An 18,389-nucleotide genomic window follows, 5' to 3' on the forward strand; every position below is an offset into this window, starting at 1 on the left:
AACAGTTGGTAATGGTAGTAGGAATGAATGATTTGATTGGGAATGTGCAAATTGGATATCAGGAAGTTGTTGAAGAGAGTAAAAAATTATAGTATTGTAAGAAAGATAATCAGTGTGCTAATTAGCACATTGACTACCTTTCTTACAACAGGTATCACAGTGATTAGTCGAGATAGCAAGTGAAGATCACGAATGGTATTCTAGCAGAGCTGTGTGAGGAGAAAGGAGTGCATTTTGCAAACATATAGGATGAATTTGAAGGATAGATTTAACTGAATGAGAAAAAGAGAGTGCATTCAGCACTCTCTTTTTCTTCCTTCAAATTCATCCTATATGTTTGCAAAATGCACTCCTTTCTCCTCACACAGCTCTGCTAGCATACCATTCGTGATCTTGGTTTGTTTTGATGTGAGTTAGCTGGAGAAACTGTTGCTGGAAGTGAGCATAATGACAGCAATGAATGGAAGATCTTAGGAAGTTACAGGTGATGTGGAAGAGCAGGAAAGTACAGTAGAAGAGAGATAGAAAATTTGTGGGAGAGGTGAGTAGAGCATGAAAGGAATGACAGAGCAGGAATGCAAGACAGAGATATGGGGAGTCAGGGTGAATGGGAGAGACACTGTGAGAAGTGTAAAAGTGTGAGTAGACAAAAAGAGATGGTCTGGAATGTGAGAGGGGGGGGGGCACATTTGGGTCAGGAAAAGATTGTAAAATCAGTGGTGATAGAGAGGAATGGCTAAGATGAGGTATAAAGGAGTCACATCTGAGAAGTGGTTCAGTGAGAATTGATTATAGAACCAAAAATGAGCTATTGTGTTTGTTTTAAGAATGTCAGAATTATCTGAAATCAGAGAAGAAACTTGTTGAATTGGATAAGGATACTATCCTGGCAGGAATAGGGATGGGAGGGATATGGTAGTTTTTTGTCTGATGTGATGGTAGTAGAGGAGTTATGCCACTGCAAGGGTGAGAATGCAAGTGGTTCTGAGGCAATCTGGTGTGAGGTAGAGGTGAACAGAATGAAATATTCATGTCGATGTTGCTGTAGAGGTGGTAATGTGAGGGCATTGAGAAGGGAAAATGTATAGAGATTAGCTCAGCATATAAGAAACAGATGATCATTATAGGTGATATTAATTACAATCAGTACCGTCAACAGGGTGTAGCATAGAGGCAGCCTGCAACATGGTGTGGCTTAATAAGGGCGCTCGTTCAGCCATATTGCGGTAGGTGCCGTCGCTATGCTAACAATTCCTGTTAGCGTAGCAAGTGCAGAAAGAAGTTTTTCCAAACTTAAACTGATTAAAAATTATTTGCGAACAGCAATGACCCAAGAAAGATTGGTCGGTCTAGTAACTATATCATTAGAGGTGGACATAGCTTATAATTTAAATTTAGAAGATCCTATAAACAGTTTTATTGTGTGATATACCCGTAAAGCAAACATTTGATTAATGTTATTATGTAATCGTTTTGCATTAATTTTTCTCTTGTAATAAAGATGATGATGATGAGATGAGACATTTGGAGATTTTCTTATATTTTTGTCTTATAATTCATCAGGGGAGATATTTAATTGTTTGCCTCAGGGTTCACACCCTGACCACAACCTTCTGTTGTGGTCAGGGTGTGAACTATTGTAATCAGGGTGCAATCTGTTGACAGCCCTGATTACAATAGTTCTCCCTTATCCATGGGGGCATATGTTCCAAGACAACACGCAGATACCTGAAATTGCAGATAGTGCCGAACCCTATATATACTATATTTTTTCCTCTATATACATAACTATGATAAAGTTTAATTTATAAATTAGGCACAATAAGAGATTAACAACAATAACTAATAATAAAAAAGAACAGTTGTAACAACATACTGCAATGAAAGTTATATGAATGGAATCTTAGCAACCTCAGCACATGTTTTATTTATTATTTTATGAAGTCTAGAACTTTCACCTTTTCCAAAGAGAAGCACTTTATGGCTTCTCTTTGGCATTTCTGAATTGCTAGCATCACTACTCTTGCACTTTGGGGCCATTATTAAGTAAAATAAGGGTTACTTGAACACAAGCACTGCAATACTGCAACAGTCGATTTGATAACCAAAAACTACTCAGAACAGCTGGCAGTTTAAAACTTATGAATTGTCTATTACTAAAAACAAAAGAGCCATACAATGATATGTAAATTTACATAGGCTAAGTTTATATTAGATCCAACATTATTTCAAAGCCGAATATTTGTAGAAACTATGAAAGTTTTGTAAGTTGACATGAATGCTTAAGAGAATACAATCCTCGGCATCCCCGAGTTGCCTTAGCGTGCACTACTTAAGTAGCTAAGGCAACTCGAAATGCTGAAGATTGTATTCTCGTAAGTGCTCAGGTCAACTTAAGAAACTTTCATAGTTTCTACAAACATTTGGTTTGGGATGTAATATTCTTTGCCAGTGTAATTATAAATTGTTTATTTCTGGAATTTTCCATTTTATATTTTCAGACCAGGGTTGACCGTAGATAGCGAACCTGCAGATAAGGGAAGAGGGACTATGGTATAGTAAGACTGGAATGAAAATTGCATCAGATTATAATATGACATTAGAAGAGGAGTTAAGCCACTCCATGGTGGGGATGCAAGAGGAAAATAGTTACAGTGATTCTGAGGCAATCTAGTTTGAGATAGAGGTGAACAGAATGGGATATTTAGGTAGATATTGCTGTAGACCTGGTAATGTGTTGAGCATTACCCTCTACATTACCAGATTTACATAATTATGGGTGATTCTAAGTAGAGTAATATAGATTTGTATGAAAATATGGCATCTGCATCTGATGGCAAAGCAAATGTATTTCTCAAAGTTGTGAGAGACAACTAGTTCAGGCAGTACATAACAGGATACACAAAGGATCAGGAGTCTTGGATTTGAAAAATCTAAGTGGGGGTAAACAGAATGTGTTTGTTCAGGAGATATGTTTTTGCAAACCTATAATTAAGGAGAATCCTTTATTTCAGTGGTATATTTAAAGTACTAAAATGTGTGAATCAATTAATGAGGCATAAAGCATGTAAAAATGATCGGCATCTATGCAGAGAGGGAAAACAATAGGTGTGAATATAAATATTTGCATTAAGAAGCAAATGAATTACATGCGCATACAACTGCAAATGAATTGCAGTTGTATGCGCATGCATGCATTCATGTGCCCGTCTGTCCTTCCAATAACCTGCTGTGAAGCAAATTGAATTACAGCATGTAAAAACTCTGAACATACATTTTCACAGCTGTGATGAAAATTAAAAAAAAAAAAAACCTTATGAATAGTAGGAATGAGATAAAAGTATTTTTTATAGAAATTAAAAAAAAAAAATTATATATATATAGCTTAGTAATTAACTATAGTGAAGGCAAAAATTAGATTCCCTCAATTGCAGGTCCATGTGGGCATAAAAAAACACTTTGTGCAATGACTTGTTCTCACAACAGCAAATGTTATCTTTAATTTTGACATTTTGAGAGTTTAATGCACTAAAACCACTAACGTAATTTTTTTTTTTTTTTTTTTTGTCTAGCTGTAACCTGCAAAACTATGAGCACAAGATTAATTTGCTTCAATCCTTGTAGCTCCAAAAATCCATCGTTGTTTGCACTAGTTCAAGTTACCGTACTCTCTTGACAGTAAACACTCTAAACCAGTGAGGGATTTTCACCCTTGATACTTTTTTAGTATCAAGGGTGAAAATTGCTAATTTAAAAACTTTTGCAGGCAACTGGCAAATTTTAACTCTTATATATATAGTGTATGTAGTGTGCAATATATATCTCAATAAGTAAATGTGCAACATTCTCATCTGATATGGTATCTTTTAATTACTATTGTGTAGACATATAATTATAACAATCAAGCAAAGGCTATATTTAATTTATTTAAAAAATAATATTTATTTTATTTTAACTGAGAACTTTATTAAAGCAATAATAGCATAATAAATATTTCATCAAAGTTAATGAAGCTTACCTTTAATCTTAAACTTTTTAGTGAGAAGGCTGAAACTGCTTTTTTTGTGAAAGCTTAGAAATATTAGCTGCTCTTGATGAGACGGCTATTCGTAGTTCATTGGCGAGATTTTCTTCAGTGAGTCTTGTACGAAGGCAATTTTTTGCCAGACTTAATTTTGAAAAAAATTGCTCACATTGATAAGTAGTAGAAAACTGAGAAGCTATTTTCAAGGTGTTATTTTTTAAAGAAGGGAATTTCTCAGAATCATTAGATTTGTAAAAGTCCAATATAGGCAGATTACTATATTTTGATCTCAAAGTGTTATCACACTGCAAATCAATCAACCAACTCTAATTGCAAGGAATCGGAAGCTTCCTCGGGGCATATATCAAAAGATATTTCAAATATTTTTAACTCAATTCTTTTTTTTTTTATATCTTTAAATCTCCTTTTAAATTGATTCAAAACACTTTGACACTCATCAACATACTCACTTGTTGAGTTTGGATTGTGTTCTCTTAATTTTGGAAAATGTGTAAAGCAGTTTTTTTTTTCAGTTGGATAAGAAATTATTGAAGCATCGATTCAAAGCTCTTGATATGAGTGAGCAAAGAGGTCATTAGCTGATTGAGGCCTTGTAATTTCAAATTTAGATTATTCAAATGACTAGTTATGTCTACTAAAAATGCTAAATCACTTTTTAATCTTAATGCACAGCTTTAGAGGGGGGGGGTGACCATTAGTGAGGATCATATCCATCAAATTAATAATGTTGATCAGATGATGATTCATCTGATTTAGAGAGGATTTTGGATGGACTAGAAAGTGTACAAGATTGGTGGAGACAGTTCAAAACCAATTTTGAGCTGTGCAATCGAGGTGCTTGGTGAAACATCCAGAAAGATTAGAGAGCAGGAGGAGGATTAGTGGTGGAATAATAATGTACAAGAAGCAGTGATAACTAAGACAAAGGCAAAACAGAAGTGGGACGAGTCGAGTGGAAGATGACAGAGAGAGAGAAAGCGAGAAGCCAAGAGAGTTGTTGTTCAGGTGAAGGCCATTGCATATCAAGATCCTTATGATCAATTAGAAACAAGGGAAGGACAGGGAAAAATTTATCAATTGGCAAAATGTAGAAATAAGGCATCAAAGGACATCTTACATGTGAGGCAGATCAAAGACTCTGGAGGAAGGGTATTTAGGAGAGATGTGGATATAAGAAACAGTTGGAGAATATACTTTGAAGGGCTTTTGAATGAAGAAAATGTGAGGACTTGCAAAAAAGATGGGCAGCCTTATGAGGAGATGGTGCAGAACATTAGTAGAGTGGAAGTGAAGGAGACCATAAAGAGGGTGAAGAATGGAAAATTGGTGGGGCCTGACAGGATCCCAGTGAAGGCATGGAATGCACTGGGGAAAGAGGGAATTGACCTGCTGTGGGACCTGTTAAAAAAAGTTTGTCAACAGGAAAATATACCTGAGGAGTGGAGGGAAATGCTCTTGTCCCCATCTACAAGGGTAAAGGGGGGAATGCACAAGACTGTAAGAATTACAGAGGAATAAAGTTGATGTCCCATACAATGCAAATCCTAGAAACGGTTCTTGATGGAAGACTGGGGAAGGAGGTGGAGATTGCAAAGGAGCAATTTGGCTTCATGCCTCATCGATCGACAACAGATTCTATCTTTGGGTTACAGTAGATGATGGAAAAGTTTCGAGAGAAACAACAGGAGCTGCATATGGTGTTTATTGATCAGGAGAAAGCGTACAATAGAGTGCCAAGGCAAGAGGTCTGGAGGTGTCTGAAGGAGAAGAAGGTACCTGAGAAATATGTCAGATTGGTGCAGGGAAGGGACAGAAATGTGAAGACAAGAATTTGGACCTGCCTGGGAGAGACAAAGTTTTCAAGTGACAGATGGCTTGCATCAAGGGTCAGCATTAAGTCCGTTCCTGTTCAATATTGTGATGGAGGTGGTGGCAGTGGAGGTGAGAGAAGACGCACCTTGGGGTATGTTGTATGCAGATGACATTGTGCTATGTGCAGAATTAAGAGAAGAAGTGGCTGCTTAACTGGAAAGTTGGAAGAGAGAGGTATGAGACTGAGCAGAAGTAAGACAGAGTACGTGTTGCAAAGTGGATGACAGCCAGGAGACAGATCTGGAAGGAAATGTCATCAGGAAAGTAAGTGACTTTCAGTAAAAGAGGATGGAGAGGCTGAGAAGGAAGTGGGATGCAGGATGGAGAAACTGGAGGAAGATGGCTGAAGTGCTATGTGATAAGAGGGTGCCGGTCAATCTAAAAGGCAAAATCTACAGGTCAGTAGTGAGACCAGCTATGACATATGCTGTGGAAGCTGCAGCCCTGAGGAAAAATAACATCAGCAGGATGGAGGTAGCAGAGATGAGAATGCTTAGGTCGATGTGCAGTGTGACCAGAAAGGGTCATCTGAGAACTGACTATGTAAGGGGAACGGTGAAAGTTACAAACTTAGGAACGAAGATACAGGAGGCAAGGTTGAAATGGTTTAGTCATGTGATGAGGAGGGAGGATGAGTGTGTTGGAAGGAAGGTGTCATGCAGATGGATGTGCAGGGGGAGAGGAAGTGTGGGTGGCCAAAGAAGAGATGAAGGGAGCTGGTTGAGGAGGATTTGAGGATGAACAACTTGAATGTGATTACAGCCCAAGATGGAAGGATGTGAAGGAGACTCGCTACAAACAGCCACTTTACTTGAGCGGGACAAGCTGCAGAAGAAGATGATGATTCATCTGATTAACACTATTAATTTGTGAGCAAATCATTTACAATTTGTTATGCTTCTTGTATTTATTTCTATATTTTATTTATATTTTGTCTCTTTGCTATCTAAGAATAATTTTGTTAAAGATCACTTTTCTTGTAAAACATAATTTTTTTTTTTTTCACAGGAATAAACAGATTTTTGCTCACTACTTCTGTTGTTTCCAAAGACTGGAATGAAAACGTCCCTGTATAGTAAATAAAAATCCCTCCCCTTCCTAGGTGGTAAATGTCTTTCATTTCCTGATGAAATACTACCACCTTACCTATTAGGGACCTAAAATGGCTGCAGCCATGTTTGGTTACTAGAGCAAGGGTTTTCTTTCTCTTCCCTCTTCCCACATGCAGTGAGAATACCCTCAAATGAAATTCCAATCATACTGTAGGGACCTCTCCTTCCACTCCCCCCCACCCCATTTGAGGGTAAAGCAGTAAAACAAACCAGTTCTGAAGGCAAGCTGCTTGTTAGTGCATGGGACAAAACCAGTTAGCAATGAATCTAGAGTTGTTTCAATCAGCTAGTATCAAGCCTGCAGCCACTTATCTCGCCAGTTCATGGCTGGAGGAAAACCAAGTACTGCAGGGAGACCTGTCAAGGCCACTTATAGAAAGTAGACTGGGTTTTTTCTCTGTGGGCAGTATGTTTGCAAGTCTAACACCTCTCAATACATGCCCCATTTTCATTTTATTTCTTCTTCTCCGCATATATTAGATCACAACTCAAAGAAATAAGCTTTTACTGCAGATCATAAAAATTCTCCTACAAAATATAGTTTTAAAAAATCCATAAAAAAACAAAAATGAAACAAACAAACAAAAAAAAAAAAAACAAACTCACCAACATTAATTCTGACCAAAAATAAAGTTTCTGCATCCACTGCACCACCACCACCTGCAGTTATCTAAACCAGAATTACTATTCTTATCGGAACTCCAACTATCAACCACCACTGTCTGCCCAAACTACACATTACTTTATGCCACAAGACCATCAGAACTGACATACAGAGATCGCAAAACTGCCTTCCCCCATCCCCATTTGATATGCATTGGCTCAAAATTTCTCTACGAAACTAACCTGCCCTTTTCATATGCTCTCTAATAATAATAAATTTAGTTTAATCCTTTATCCAAGTGTGAGCAAACAAAGTTTGCTCACACTTGGATAAAGTGTGAAAAAAACTCGTCAGTGGGAGGCAGGCCCAGAGGTGGTGACACTAAGGCAGAAGCAATAGAGAGGTCATATTTACCTATAAGAGTTGTCAACCGGTGTGCCACCTTATTATTAAATTACTCTGGATTTAGAGAAAAATGTTGGAAGTTTATTTTGCACTTGGTTAGACTATAATAAATTTAGTTTAATCCTTCATCCAAGTGTGAGCAAACAAAGTTTGCACCTGAAAATATCTTCAGGACTGTAGCAAGGTGGTGTAACTGTTGGCAACTTGGAGCAAAGGTGGACCAAGCTCTCATCACTCCTTGTCTCAGTATCTCCCACCATGCAAAACACATGCCCTTGCCGACATGTATAATGCTATGGTGGGAGATATCGAGACAAGGAGTGATGAGAGCTTGGTCCACCTTTGCTCCGAGTTGCCAACAGTTGCACCACCTTGCTACAGTCCTGAAGATATTTTCAGGTGCAAACTTTGTTTGCTCACGCTTGGATAAAGGATTAAACTAAATTTATTATAGTCTAACCGAGTGCAAAATAAACTTCCAACATCATATGCTCTCTCTGTCTAAAACTTGCCTTTCTACATTTGAAATACCCTGATCTAATAGTGAGGCCATTCTTCTTGGGAACTTCAATGTTTACTACTTAAATTGGCTTTCCTTCTCCAGTTTCACTGACCAAGGTATTTTCATTAGCAACGACCTATTGCAGATCATCAATTTCCCTACCTGAATACCTGACAACTCCCCTTCCCTCCAAATTGCTAGTACAGTTGATCTCTTCCTAATAAACTCCTATTCCAAGCATACTGCAGATGTAGATGTCATTTCTCCTCTTGATAACTCGGATCACAAATTCATACAAGTCCCTTTTGCCACAGAACAACCTTCACCCATCATTTCTTGCTCTCGTGTCATTTGGCACTACAAGGGTGCTAAATGGGATGACTTCTATGTCTCCTTCTCATTGTCCAAAATCATCCTCACAGGAATGAAGGAACTTCATCCTTTATTCCACTCCAAATTCACAGCCACCATCCAAGCCTTGGTTCTCAAAAAAAGCCCATGCATTAAAAAAAAAAAAAAAAAAAAAAAAAAAAACCTCTACATACCAGGAATGACTGAAGACCAAATATCAAGCTGCTCACTCCTCCTATACTGCAGCTTACAACAACTATAAAAGAATCATCACCAAATCCAAATCAGATTTTGGAAGGCCAAATGCTGCAAACTCACCTTTTGCCAAAATGGCAATCACTCTTTCTAGTCCCTTGCTGTTGGGTTCAACTTCCCACCAAGGGTTCTGCTACTCTCACATTCAGGTGGTACTGTAGTTACTTTGCCTAAAGACAAGGCCAACTTATTGGCATCACTTTTCTCTTCCAATTCCTGCATTGATAACGTGGGCAAAGTTCCCTTCACCAAGAACTGATCTCCCCCATGTCACCCATAGTCTTCTGTCAGAAAGAAATCCAAAGAATCCTTAATAATCTGAACATAAGCAAGGCATCTGTTCCTGATAGTATCTCATGTATTGTGTTAAAAACTTGTGAACTAACACCTATCTTCAATCTATTCTATTCAACTGTGATCTACCCTTCAACTTGGAAATAGACCCACACCCAATCTTTCCCAAAGAAAGGTGATAAAAAGACAGATGAACTACCATCCAATTGCTCTTACTTTTTTCTCTAAAATTATGGAGGTCACCAATCACCTGTTAAACCACCTAGAGACCTCCAACTCATCAGTGACCCATGGTACAGATCCCCACCTCTTGCAATCTACTGCTGATCTTCTTTCACTACCCTCCTCTGGACTCAAGCCATGGAAATATTCAGAGAAACTCATGTGGAACCCTCAATATTTCAAAGGCATTTGATTGGGTTTGGCACAGAGGCCTATTTTGGTCTGCCTTTCACTCTGCAACTGGATCGGCAACTTTCTCACTAGTGGCTCACTACGTGTCACAGTGAATGGGTTCCTCTCCTCAGATTTCTTCACCAGTACAGGAATACCTTCAGCATTCCATGCCTTCACCTACTCTATTCCTTTTGTATAAAAATAACCTGCTCTTACGGAGTTCCAATCCTATCCATAGCTTTTGCTGATGACAGTATTATACTCCATTACTTCTTTTCATTTGACAAGTCTTGTAGTGCTCAAGCATTAGAATCCTCAAGATCCATCACGACCAATGTCCTAAGCTCCGATCTCCTAGTAGTATCCAAATGGGGCTAGGACAACCTTGTAGACCTCAATGCCAACAAAATTTGGTCCTGTCTGATCTCTTGCAAGAAAGCACTTTCATTCCTTCCCCTTTACTCTCAATAATCCCAGATATTGAAAGACAATCAGATTTCCCTTAGACTGACCAATACCTTCGACCTTTCCTGGCATAAACATGTTTCAACTATAGTTTGTGCAGCAACCAAGAAACTTGGTGTACTATTTTGTACAAAAATAATACTTCACAACTGCTAACTCTATACATATACCAAATCTGTCCAACCATGGAATGGTGCTCCTGTAATTGGGTTGGTTCATTAAAATCCTCTCTAAGATTGCTGATTGCTCGAATCTATAAAGAGGATAATCCAGTTAATGATCCCTCTCTCGCAGACGTTCAGTTTCTTCTGCCTTGTGCCTCTTCAGATATTTTCATGAACATTGTTCTACTGAATTGGCCACTTTTATTCCTCCACTTTCCTCCATAAATCATTAGAACAAGAGCCATTGCTAACCAGCACCTTTTACAGTTCACCTTGAAACTCACCAAACCAACTTCACTGCCTCCTGTTTCATTCCATCTACTTCTGTTCTTTGGAATGACCTTTCCCAAAAAATACAACTGTCATATGTTCAAAAAAAAAAAAGAGTAAACAGATTCCTCCTTTCTTCTTATTCTCTTGCCCATACATAGCTCTGATCTATAGATCTTGTGACCTTTTGTGTGTTAGTCAGATATATATATAAAAAGATAACCTACTGCACAGAAGCAGGCAAAAAAGGTTTTTATTATATCACTAAAAATACGTTACAGAGGTAATTTGATGTTATTTCCTATATTTAATTTTAATTAGGCAGTTTAATTAGACAACTGGAATGAAAATGACTCTGTATAATAATAATAAAATAAAAAAAATCTCTTCCCAAAAGCATTGTGTAAACACAAGCAAAACAAAGTATTTGTTTTATTGCAGTACTAAATATTGCCATTTCAAACTAAATAGAATATCCTAATGATCTACTTCAGATTTTCACTTTAGAAAATGTGATCACATTTATTCATATTACAGTTCACTGGAGTAAAACTCAACCAATTTATGTAAAGCAAAGTTTCAGAAGCAACAAAAATTCTTTTTGGTTGCTTCTGATAGTATGAGTTTTTGATTCCATGGAGGTTCTGATGGTAATGATAATATCAGAATGGTGTTTTAATTTAAACAAAAATATGAATTACAAACAGGAAGGTGATAGTGTGGAGCATGTTTTTTTGCATGGAAATTAGTGGATGAATGGAACAATTCTTGAGAGTGGAGAACAGTAAATGAGCCAGAGGTATCATTATGATAGTGAGGATCCCCACTCTGAAAGCTCTGCATTGATTGTTCCTCCCTTCAGCATGAAGTCGATCAACAGAATGCCTTGCCAATCCTAGATTCTAACACTGTGGCATTAACTTTGGTAGCAGGAACAGTTTTAGTATTATTTATTTATTTATTTTTTTTTTTTTTTTTCACTCAGGAGATTATGGATGTTTCCAAGTCATGGAGTCTTGTTTGCTCTCCGGGTAAAGTGATGAACTCTCATTTTGTCACCATATTGCAACAGATTCTCCAGACACATTCCCATGCGTGTTGCCTTGTGCTTTTCTGACATTTGTCGAGCACCCAGCAGTATTGCACCTTTTTAAGAGGTGCAAAAGCCAAGGACTTTGTGAACAATTTTGTAAACAATGCACTTATTAAAATTCACCCTCGTGCAAAAACACCTACTTCTTTGACATCGCCTTTTTGCCATAAACAGCAACCAGTTCATGGTGAATGTCACTTGGTGAAGCCCCTTTTACATGCAAAAAAAATGAATAAATTCACGGACACCTGTTTTGGACCACACTCTGATGGTAGCTGCCATCTTGAAACTGGAATTAGCTGTGAAGTGACAGTAGCACCACACTGCAATAGCAATCTTTTTGAACATTATTAATGGGTCTATCTGTCCACCTCATTTTATCTCATTCTCTTTCACCAAAAAAATGGTGAAAGAGAAAAGTTACCTTACTTATCGGAAATCCTTCATGTGTCTAAGGGGACACTTCCTCTTTTTGTTGAAAACTTTCTCTATGGTGGAATCTTGAGAGTCTGAGTGGTAAACATATCCCTGCCATAGTGTCAAGATGGGGAGGTGGGGGTTCCAAGGCTGTTTTATGTGTAACACTCTTTTCTCTCAGAGCAAACTCAGGCACTGAACAGCTTCCTCCCATAGTATGCAGTGCTGTTTATCTTGATGACTTTACAATTTTCTGTCGTTATTATACATGGACATTATCAAGAGTCAACATTCACAAGCACTTGCTCACGTGTGCATTTGATCTTAGAAATGGATTTATGTTTTCAATAGGGGAAAAAAGTGTCTGTATACACTTTTGTCAGAGATACAATTTTTAACCAGATCCAGAGTTAAGAATGGGATATATTGCTATAACAGTTGGAACTGAAACCAACTTCTTAGGACTCATTTTTGACAAAAAAAAAATTTACATTACCTGCTCATGTTTGTCAATTAATTAAAAATTCAAGAGAGCATTGAATATCTTTTACACACTGTCCTTTACAGAATGGGGCTGATTGATATTTTGTTGTGCCTTCATTGCCAGTTGTTTGCTCAAACCTTGAATGTGGATTGTAATCAAGGTATATGTTTCTGTATAGGAAAGGGCTCTGAGATACACATACTGGCTACTGAATTAGTTTTATTTTACGTATGCGTATAGGTATGCAATTGCCAGTGCCAATCCTCTTTAGTTCCCTGTGCATAGTTTGGTGAGATATGGGTCAGGAACAGTCTTCATTAAATGCTTTGGTTAGTTGCTGCACACACAGGAAGTTCTGTCTGTACAAGCCTTCTCAAAACAGCAGTCTCATTCCTCACAGACTGTCTTAGGACCACAGTTATGCCTTTTAGATGAGCAATGCAAGTTATTTTTCCACTGATTAAACACCAACAATATCTCACCTTTTGAGAAACTAGCCAGCTCTGCTGTTTGCAAATTCATGGCTCCAGCCAGATAGGCACCAACAATAACCTCTTTATTGAACTCTTTTGTTTTTTCCATTGTGATCAATCTCATTGACATTTATTGAATAGCAACATTCTTAAATAGCTGACTAGAACATGTAACCAAGTATTTTGCATATATGCTGCATGAGTGACTTACGTATATCAATGGCCAGTACATGTAGTTGGATTCTTTTCATGCTATCCATTTAAAGTCTTTTTTTTTCCCCCATGACACTTACTCTCGTTTCAATAAAAATCGGTCGATATTTAACCATGCCCTAAAAATGAAGTCTTTGCCAGAGTATCCTGTATATGTACTAGTGTTTTTTCTCTTGTATTGGGAATTTCAATATCACACATATCAGAATGGTGTTTGTCCATTTTGTTTATATATACAAGCTTTCAGTATGAATGTACACATCCTGCTTTTGACGTATAATATTTATTGATGGCAGGCACATCATCATAAGACCTCTCGCTATTCCAGTTAATGAAGTTGCGTACTCCAACTTATGATCTGCCTATACCAGTGGTTTGTAATCTGAGTCCACTGTTTGTTAGAACAGAACTTAGATTCCACTTGAATGCATACTAACTATACTGGTGAGCTGCATACCTTATTTACTTGTTCTTCTATACATAAAATCACTAGCAAAAAATGTATGATTTATACAGAGATTCATTGAGATCTTTATAGACCATATCATCTCCTCTCATCTGCTGGCCTGTTTGACCAAGTGGTTAGCATATCCACTCTCCAACCCACAGGCTGCAAGTTCAAATCCCATTGTGGACATGGATAATGTGATTGTAGGAGATGACTCTCATAGCTCAGTATGAGACCATTACTTTGCTTATTGGAGGCTTGAAGTGACTTGAGAAACTTCCATGTTTGGAGTCTAGAGCAAGGTTTCTGGATCAGTTAAAAAATTCATTAAAAAAAAGTACAATAAAAATTATTAAAAAAATTAATTTAAAAAAATAGAAAAAATGCTTACCTTACAGTACAAATGTGCTATGGGTTTACATAGTTTGCATTGGAGAGGGGGGGGGGGGCGCACACATTCAAAAAAATTTATATTCCATATCTAATGCTTTATGATTGATTCTACTAGGTTTCCGGCTGCATTGGAATTGGGGAAAATATGACACTTCAGCTGCCTTCTCCATATACTTTTGTCAATTCCCTGTATAGACTTATAGACATTTGATAAGAGAGTTAATCAGTGTTAGTTAATCTGGAAGGAAACAGAAACAAATAAAATGCATGACATAATGTCCGAAATTAAGCACTGGTAGTTGAAAGTTTATTTTTCACCTGGTCAGACTATAATAAATTTAGTTTAATCCTTTATCCAAGTGTGTGTAAACAAAGTTTGCACCTGAAAGTATCTTCAGGACTGGGGTAAAGTGGTACAACACCTTTTGCAAGGAGTTGCCCGGTGTTGTACCACTTTACCCCAGTCCTGAAGATACTTTCAGGCGCAAACTTTGTTTGCACACACTTGGATAAAGGATTAAACTAAATTTATTATAAGCACTGATAGTCTTTGTAGAAATAGAAGAGAGCAAGTTGTTCTTGCTAAGCCCTGAATAGGCCACATTATCTTACACATTTTCATCTGCTGCTAGCTGATGATCCTTCTACAGGTGAACAACTTGAAACACTTCACCATATGCCATGTTCTCATGGAATGCCAGCTGTTTCTGAGAGAGAAATGCAATTTTTGCTAATCTGGCTGAGCCTCATACACACATGCAGGTTTTTATTATGCTAGGACAAATTGCATGAAGTTTTAACTTTTTATCATCATCATCAAATTCCTGATATGTACCCTCAGGACTTTTTATCTTGAATTAATTTATATGGATATATTGGATCATTAATGTATTTTATATGTTAAGTATGCATTTGTTTAATTTTCTTATCTTGTACATAAGATGTTATTTACTTATTTGTTTGTATTACATTGTGTACTGCTGTGACCTTTGCCATTCATGTTCCCAAAAAAAAAAAAAAAAACCAAAGCATATCAACTGTGATCTGCCTCCTAATCCAGTATTTCTGCTGATTGCTGTACTTAATCTATCAGTAATATCCTTGATATACATCCCGCATGCAGATTTGGTGTATGTCAATCCCATGTAGTCCATAGATTCATCAGGGGAGGCACTAGACATTATGGCAAGCACCATCCATTATTCATACAATAACTTATTCACAGTCATTGCACTCACAGCAGACTCTGGCAACATATTCCACTCATTCACCTCTCTCCAAGCAAAACATCTACTCATATCCTTACTAACCACACTCATAGTTTCCAAGGATGGCTCCTAGTTCTTTCACTACCAGATCTGCTCTGGAATTTTTCCTCTGTATTAAACCTGCAAGAACGTTTCAGTAATTTGTATGTCTCAATCACATCACTCCTTTTCTATCTACCAATTTCTGTAACCCACAAAGCTTTAACACATTCTCATAAAGTGAATTCCATAGACCTTCCACTATCTTGGTCACTTGCCTCTGGATTCTCTCCACCTCCTCATTCCCAAAAAAAACCAGGTTAACATATCTGTGCAGAGTAATCGAGAGAGCAAGGCCTTCTAAAGAGATATAATGAACTACTAATCTCTCTTCATCAGGGTGTTCTCTTTAACCAAGTAATCTTCTGAGTTGTTTAACCACTATTGCAGTAGGCCTTCTAAACTTCAACTCACTATCTACCAATACCCCAAATCTCTGGCTTCATCAGTTTTGTGGAGTAGCACAGTTCCATCAAAATACAGTACACAGCGGGTAATCTTTTCAGCACCAAAAGCATAACCCTACACTTTGCCACATTAAAATGACATTGGCAGTATGGGCAAAGAAGAATCAATCTGTTTAAATCAATGCTAACATTGATTTAAATTAACATTAACATTAATGCAAAATGTTAACATCATCTTTATTGACTAATGCTTTACCTAATTTTGCATAATTGGCAAACAATAGAATATTTCCTCTCAGATAATTTCCTATATCATTAATGCACAAATTAAATAGCAGTAGCCAATCCTCTTATCCGCTTTACTTACTTCATATCCAACCCCATTTGTTGCAATTTATTTATCAGCATATACATTATCATTATCCATCTCAATTGTCACTGTATTTAAGTAAATTATCCTGTTATTGGATGGATAAAATAATTATTTTATCAGTCCATTATTCTTGAAATGTTCCATTCTTCTCATTATAGGACTTCAGTGTCTGCTCTAAAAGCATTTTAATGCAAATTAGTTATTCAACCCACTACTTTGTCTTTGTGTAATAATATCACATGTAATCATGATCATCACAACTGTAAGCATTCTTTGGAGGTGGGGGAAGAAATTCATGAAAAGAAACATGTTTCTGAGCAAGTCTGCTAATTGTAGAGAACTGAGAGCTGTGATTGTTCAGTGGTTTACAGTGACTGTTAAACATATGGGCCTGTAATAGGATATTGCAAACCCTTGAAGTTGTTAAACAAAATGAAGGATGTATTGAACATGTTATCATAAACAATATTTTCTAAGTCAAATTATCAATTATTATTATTATCTGAGGCTTGCAGGAAGTTATGGACACTCGAGAGTATAAATCACCCAAACCGGCTGTCATACCTTCCCTTAAACTTCCATGGATGCCCCTCCATGTTCTCTCCCCACTTTCCATATAATGAAAAATTTCATCAGATAATATCCTATACCACCCATTCAGAAGTTTAGACCTTTATCATATCACTCCTCTTAACCAGTCTATAATCCACATAGTCAATCTGTCCTCATAATCTAAATCCCATAATCTGAATATAATCTTTGTAACTCTTCTTTGCATCCTTTCCACAGCTTCTTTTATCCCCTTGGAACCCAGGAGTGGTCATGTCAAGGCCTTATAAAGAGGCAAAATGATTTCCTTGTCCTTATATGACAAAGTTTACTTCAACATCACAATTTAAGTTACAAATACTTTAAGTTGTATTTGTAACTTTTGCTATGTTACCTTTGAACTTGAAATTTTTATCCACCATCTCTTGTAGTATAACCCTGCTAATATAATATGTTACTGGAAATCTCATATACCAAAGCGCATAACTTTACACTTACTAACATTAAACCGATAGCCATTTTTGTTTGCCCAAATTTCCAGCCAATTCAAATCATTTTGTTAGCACTGGATAGCATAGCATCCTTGATTGCCCTGTCTATCTTTGCATCATCAGCAAGCATCTCCTGTTAGAAACCTTTCTAACATGCCATTAATCTATAGACTGAACAACAGTGGCCCAAGGACTGAACCCTGAGGTACGCCTCTGGTCACCTTAAATCTGGCAGATTCATACCCACCGTATACCATTTTTTGATATGTCTCTCAGCCATCCACAAATCCAACCTCTCATTATTAACCTCTTAAGGTTTATAATATTTGTCATTATGTCTTGCTGCTCTCTAATATTTATTCATTTTTTATTGAGGTTGATTTATTATTGATTTTATGCTGATTTTAAAACTAACTATATATATATATACACATACACACACACTCTGAATGCATTTTAACTAATTAACAAAAGATACCTCTACAAATTCTAAATTTTTTATTTTTATTTTTTATTTTATTTTTTTTTTTTTTTATGTAGACCTGTATGAATTTCCTTGATGTAGGAGCTAAAGATGCCCTCCAAGATGTAATCAACAAAGTATTACGGAGGGTAGCCAGTCAACCAGAACCTAAGGTTGATGAGGATTTAGATGACACCTTGCTTACTTGACCTCAGCCTTTTGTAATTATTCTGTAATTTTCAATTGTGATTTGTAACCGAGATGTACAATCTGCCATAATAAATTTATTCTATGGTTTCTAAAAGATTGTAATTTTATAATATAAACGTCATGTTAAAAAAAATAAATTAATTAAAAAAAACAACAACCTGAAAAGCAGTTCAGAGTAGTAACAAAACTTTTCATCTTGCTTGGCATAGTGGTTAGCATATCTGTTCTCTTACCAACAGGCAATATATTTAAATCCTGCTATGGCCATGGATGTTGATTGTCCTTATGTGGGAGGCATATTTTTATCACCTGGTGTGAAACGAAGTTATTTGA

General features: G+C 36.9%; 1 protein-coding gene across 1 annotated transcript in view; it reads left to right on the forward strand.

Annotated features, from left to right (window-relative positions):
* l(3)80Fj (lethal (3) 80Fj) overlaps positions 1-18,150 on the forward strand; it is a 770,029-nt gene extending 751,879 nt beyond the window's left edge. Inside the window, exon 54 of the mRNA XM_090405954.1 lies at positions 17,924-18,150. Within this exon, the coding sequence (XP_090262080.1) occupies positions 17,924-18,055 (132 nt within the window). The 3' untranslated portion in view covers positions 18,056-18,150. The remainder of the gene's footprint in view (positions 1-17,923) is intronic.
* The last annotated feature ends 239 nt before the right edge of the window (positions 18,151-18,389 follow it).

The sequence above is a fragment of the Typopeltis vanoorti genome, chromosome 16, assembly GCF_054136105.1.
Source record: "Typopeltis vanoorti isolate ZY-2024b chromosome 16, IOZ_Tvanoo_1.0, whole genome shotgun sequence".
Taxonomy (NCBI): Eukaryota; Metazoa; Arthropoda; class Arachnida; order Uropygi; family Thelyphonidae; genus Typopeltis; species Typopeltis vanoorti.